This window comes from Periplaneta americana, chromosome 13 (genome assembly GCF_040183065.1).
Source record: "Periplaneta americana isolate PAMFEO1 chromosome 13, P.americana_PAMFEO1_priV1, whole genome shotgun sequence".
NCBI classification, from domain to species: Eukaryota; Metazoa; Arthropoda; class Insecta; order Blattodea; family Blattidae; genus Periplaneta; species Periplaneta americana.
The window spans coordinates 120,908,111-120,914,110 of record NC_091129.1 but is presented as its reverse complement, the minus strand read 5'-3'; the positions used below and the strand labels follow the sequence as shown (position 1 = coordinate 120,914,110).

The 6,000-nt window shown below is 35.8% G+C and overlaps 1 protein-coding gene across 2 annotated transcripts in view; it reads right to left on the bottom strand.

Annotated features, from left to right (window-relative positions):
- Positions 1 to 3,720: 3,720 nt before the first annotated feature.
- LOC138712320 (NADP-dependent malic enzyme-like) overlaps positions 3,721 to 6,000 on the bottom strand; it is a 143,005-nt gene continuing 140,725 nt past the window's right edge. For both annotated transcript variants that reach the window (XM_069843952.1, XM_069843951.1), the window contains one exon: positions 3,721 to 4,038. Coding sequence is in view for 1 of the 2 variants with exons in the window: in XM_069843951.1 (XP_069700052.1) it covers positions 3,911 to 4,038 (128 nt within the window). In the remaining variant the exon portion in view is untranslated. The remainder of the gene's footprint in view (positions 4,039 to 6,000) is intronic.

Genomic DNA, 6,000 nt, shown 5'->3' with positions numbered 1-6,000 from the left:
ACGCGGCCCAGGAACAATTTTTCCCCTGAATTTATTTGAGCCTGCTTTACAGAGAGCTTTACCTGGAAGCTAGATTCGCAGAATAAGAGGATGTTAAACATTGGGGGGGGGGGGAGGATTTTTTTTTTAAAGAAAACTATGAACTTTTCAACAATACGGTATTACACTTTTTTCTTACATACAATATGAGCTATTTGCTCTCAAAATCTGCAGGGTTATTTCACTTCCACTCTGTGTATTAGTATAATCCCTCTGTATGTCTACCTGTATATCTATTTATTTAATACCTATACTGTTTTCGCTGTAAGAAAAATCCTTATGTAAACATAAGCACGTTGCTGTCATACCCGTGATTGGCTGCCAGTTGAAACACTCACATGACGCAGGAAAATATAGTTCATATTGGGAAACCATAATCTTGTATTATTTGAAAATAAAAAATCGAATTCTAGTTGCTAGATATGATGAAACATATAACTTCACTCATATCTAAAACGCTATATAAAAGAAAAGCTACATTTATATTTTGTTATGTACTATGAACGCAGATGAATACCAACAGTAATCCCGAGGTAGTCTGTTCTTATAACAAGCTGGCGTCACTTGAGCTCCTAGATGTGGTACTGAAGTATGGCTTCTGCATCCTTGGTATGTGTGGTTATTAATCATAAGAGTGGAAACCCTCTCAAAAAGCGGAGAAAAACAAATAGTCTTAAATGTATATAATAAGCTAAGTGAGTTGAATCCAGCGTTATCTATTCAGAGCAAGTCAAACAGATCGCATGTTCCAGCTGGAAGGGATAACTGATGCTGTTGTGGACCGTCTCGTCATGAATCCTACCGACGATAGTTCTGACGACTCCGATTTGGAAGGAATAACTCCTTTATCTGGCAGCGATTGATCTTATACCTAAGTTTAAAATAATTTAATTACAGTAATTATAAAGTAAATGTTTCCTAAGCAAACGAATGCATAGTAATGAGGTTAGGCCTACTTGACGAGTAACGGGAAATGTTTAACATGAAACAGAATGTACAACAGTAGGCAGGAACATGTACTGGGAGTCTATGGCGCCAAACAGCGGCCAATGAAGCCTCACTTCAGTCACGTGCTATTGTTTACATTAGGATTTTTCTTACAGTGAAAAGATTATATACAGTATCTATTTACTTACCTGCATTATAGTTTATTTAATAATCCTTTAGTGTTGTAACATTCACCATATAATCCTGACATAGTACTTCGCCATCCTCCCCCCACTCCATTTCTCAGAGTGTAAGATCAGCTTCGTAGGTGTAAGTTCTCTTCTGCACAAGCTGATCGATTCCAACAGTAGTTTGCAAGACTGTTCCCAGCAATTGTACCGCTGATGTCAGAAGTTAATAATAGATGATGTTACTTTGAAGATGGTTGTGTTTACAGTAGTCTATAGTCCGTGAAACTTCACCAGGTAAGTAATTAACCATTTCTCTATCACCAATTCCACTGATAACACAATAAGCCTTCAGGCTGCAGTGCATTTAGAACAAAAAGGAAAGTACTTATGGAATATTGCAGTTGAAAGAAAGTGCATCACAATACAGTATTTATATTTAACCCTTAAATTCGTAAAGTACCGGTATCCTATAGGATAAAACAGGTTAATAGGCTATATGCTATAATTTTAATACAATAGAAAAAAAATAGTAGGAAAATTAAAATTTCACAATACTGTACTGTACAACATATAAAATATGGACATTGCAATAGTTGTTTTCTTTACAGTCCGACATGGTTTAATAAACTAGTGTGAGAAATGAAGTTTTGCCAATTTAAGGGTTAAATGATTACTCGATGTGCGCGGAGCAAGGGTCGCATTTCCAGACATACATCACTCAATGATATCATTAAAAGATCTCTGACTTCTTGTGGCATCCCGTCTCTTTTGGAACCATCAGGTATTAGTCGCTTGGATGGTAAATGACCTGATGGTCTCACCTTAATTCCATGGTCTAGAGGAAAATCTTTAATTTGGGACTCCACTTGCGTTGACACTCTAGCTCCATCTCACTTGCTGAATACCTCCAGACGCGCAGCATCTGCTGCTGAATTAGCCGTGAAGAAAAAGGTCAATAAATATGCTCATCTTTTAGACAATTATATCTTTACCCCCTTTGCTGTGGAGACCTTTGGTCCTTGGAGTCATGACGCTAAAATTTTGGTATCTCAAATTGGCCAAATTTTGATCTCCATTACTGGTGATCACCGTTGCACTACTTATTTGTGTCAACGCTTAAGTATTGCTATTCAATGCGGAAATGCAATGAGAGTCCAGCCCTTTGGACGAACTTTTTCTCCTGTAAAATTTATTATCTGTATGTAAATGTTTATATTTAGTTTTTATATATGTGTAATTGTAACGGTGTTAGGTTTTAATCATTGCATAAAAATATATATTACTCAAGTTTACTTAAACTTGAGTAGTAGGCTATACATTTTTCTTGGTTGTATATTTTCAGAAATATTCGTACATGACATACATTTTGTATACCTAATTTTTATTGCAACTTTTTGTTGTTACTGAGAAAATAAATAAGTTGAATTTTCTCATTCTATTTTTTTATTTATATATTTTTTTCTTTTATAAATTTTCATTATGTGAAATATCTACTGCAAATTTTAGTTTCTTGTAAACAAATTTCTTGTAAGACATTTTTAATGTCATTTTAAATGTTACTGTTTAACATTCTTTGTCTTTGGCAACCTCACCAAGTTGAGGAAGATTGGATTATTATTATTATGAAATCTACGATCCTAAGGAAAGCCTCAGGAGCACATTGTTCGAATTGAAGGAGGGAATGCTACGGAAAGAAAATTATTCCCAAAATATTGCAACTCTGCTGCTGTTATCTGTTTTAATGTACAATTTTGTGATTTATCTGTGAAGTACCTACTTGTTATTAGATGAACTAGAATGAGCTATCAAGATATCAGAAAATCATAACCTTGTGTCTCCTGTCACAGTAATAATAATAATAATAATAATAATAATAATAATAATTATTATTATTATTATTATTGTTTGTTCGTTTATTTTTATATTTATTTATCTTCACTTTTCCCGCCAGATACAAGAATGCGAGACTTCGAGCCAGCATCCATAATGAAATTCAATTAAATTATATTTACGTTTATAAACACTTAGACTACTTTGTACATCCCTTCAGAAAATATACTTGCATAATTCTCTCTGCTGTTTTTCGGCCAAACATTTTAGGAAAAGGGAGGGAATTATACAATAATACTATAGTCGCGACACTGTTATTCCCGGCGTGACTCTCCTATTTGCTTGCGTCTTAGAAAGTGAGGGCTCTATAAAGTCTAGGTAGGTAGTATCGTTCGCCATTTTTGTTCTTTCGTTGCCGAGCTACCGGTCGAGGGATCTATTTGCCACATCGTTAAACATTATCATGTCGTAGCTCCTATGATAATAAATCAAATGCACTGTAATTCAGCAAATAATTGAGTGGCAAATAACGTCCTCGTGTGCTTTCTGCGGACGCCAACGAAAGAGCCAAAATGGCGGGCGATTATATTAAGTATTTATCGAGCCTTCTTTATTTTCATCAGCGAATCACAAGATGGACACATTTAAATGTAGCCGACCTGCAACGTGATTGGCTGCCGGAAATAAGAGCGATGGGACTATAGTATATGGAATCCTAACAATACACTTAATATTTGTATTGGTCCATTGTTTTATTTTCATCAGTATTTACAAATAAACATTATAAAGAGTTGTAAGTTACATTGTATTGTGGGGTACTGCAACAGTTCCCTGTAAATTTCTTATGGGATTGTCACCCAATATATTGAAATCAATGAGACCACGTTAATTGAAAAGACTGTTGCAGTTGATGAGGCATCATTTTACTTGCGCTGGGTGAAGCTAGGCCACCGGTAGGTGGGTGGCAGTGTACGGTCATAGATGTAGTCGTACACCTGACTCTGCACGAACTCTTCTTTGTCTTCAGGCTCAGGGTAGGTCGTGGACAGGCCTAAAGGAATTGCATAAAAATTATTAGCGAGTGAAAGTAACACAAAAGGAAGGTATCTTGTAAATCTATAGTCATAGTTATTTTCTGGGGTGTAGTGTAAGACAAATTGAAAAATTTAAACTTAAGACTCAAGATATTAAGCAGCAGCATTTCCGAACTATTCTGTGCAGACCTTCAATGTTCACTTATTGGACCATAAAGAGATCAGGATGCTCAAAATGATTAAAATACCACTTTTTTTCAGTTCTTTTCAGTTTTAATTGCATACTTACATAAGATATTGCAATAAGCTTTATGCAAAAGACTTGACTCTGAAATTAACAACAAAAATAATGTTAGTTCTGGAATAAAAAAACGAATATTATCTGCCAATAGATGCTTTTATGGTCTTAGAAATTTCAAATTATATTTAGGAATACAAAAATTATGATGTATAAAATTCTTATAAGGTCTGTACTATCTTACGCATCTGAGACTTGGCCATTGTCGAAGTCCGATGCGACATTATTATGTACATTTGAAAGAAAGATTCTTAGGCAAATCTTTGGACCAGTTAGAGAAAACAGAACATGGAGAAGAAGATATAATTTCGAACTGTACAGATTATATAATGAGCCGGACATTGTTAAATTCATAAAAATAAGAAGATTGGATTGGGCCGGGCATGTTGTGAGAATGCAAGATGATAGAGTTGCGAAGAGAGTTTTTAAATTTATTCCGATGGAAAGAGGGAAGGTTGGGAGACCGAGATTGAGATGGGAAGACTGTGTGATGGATGACATCAAGACTTTGGGTGTTAGAAATTGGAGAAGTTTGGCATTGGATAGGGAGGAATGGCGAAAACTTCTGAAGAAGGCCAGGGCCCATGGAGGGCTGTTGTGCCATTGATGATGATGATGATGATGATGATGATGATATGCAAACGATATCTTTCCTAAAAAACTACATTCCTGGTCCTCCAAGGAGGGATTAAGCACAGGGCTAGCTACCCGGTCTTATAAAAATATACATTGCTACATTTCCCAAATATATTAAAGCCGGACACATTAACAGGCATCAACTTTGGCTTTATCATTTGGAACATGGAATGTACAAGGAGTAACTGGAAAAATTATAGAGGTGGTTAAGGCAGATGAGTCACTGGGAATGGATATCGTAGCCGACACATGCAGGAGGAGGATTGGAGGGATCGAGAAGGATGGCGGAAGGGAATTCAGGGCAACTGCTGAAGAATGGAGAAGCCCACCAAAGAAGAAAGAAGAAGAAGAAAAACTACATTTTTTCAAACTTCTTTGGAGTCCTTTTTTCAGAGAATATATCAGTTATGTTATGTTAAAGCCATTTTTTTTTTTTAAATTATAAGCAAAGAACTTACATGTTTATATGCTGATTAAAATTTCATCATTGCATGACTTCAAAAATATGGATTTCATTACCTATTGATCAAACTTAACTTATTACACATTGAAGCGTGTTTGTATTGCTGTCCACAACTATGGCCTGAGGTATCTGACGACTCTGATACATATTAGCCTATATAAAATATACTTTATAATCAAATACTCGAAACATTCATAACGGGCTGCTGAGAATGAATTTAGAAAATTGTATTTTAAAAGTGTATGTATGTAAATTTGTTGATATTCTTTTAACTCTTAGAAGCTGGAATACTTACATCACTATTGCACGCAAATGTCTAACTCTGAACCAGGGGTTTGTATACCTGCATAATCGGATAAATTCATGTTGGGTTCGTTAGCTGAGCGATTTAAGGTGCACAAGATATGTCCGGCCAGCATATCGTGCCTAAGATCGCAGGTTTACGTCCCATCCACTGCAGTGAGCCTGTGGTAAAGGATGGGGAGGGCCCATGTAAAATAATCAGTATAATGGTACGCATGGAAGCTGATGGGGTTTCAGTTGACTGCAGTTGAAATGATTTTGCTCCTTAAGGGGGGGGAA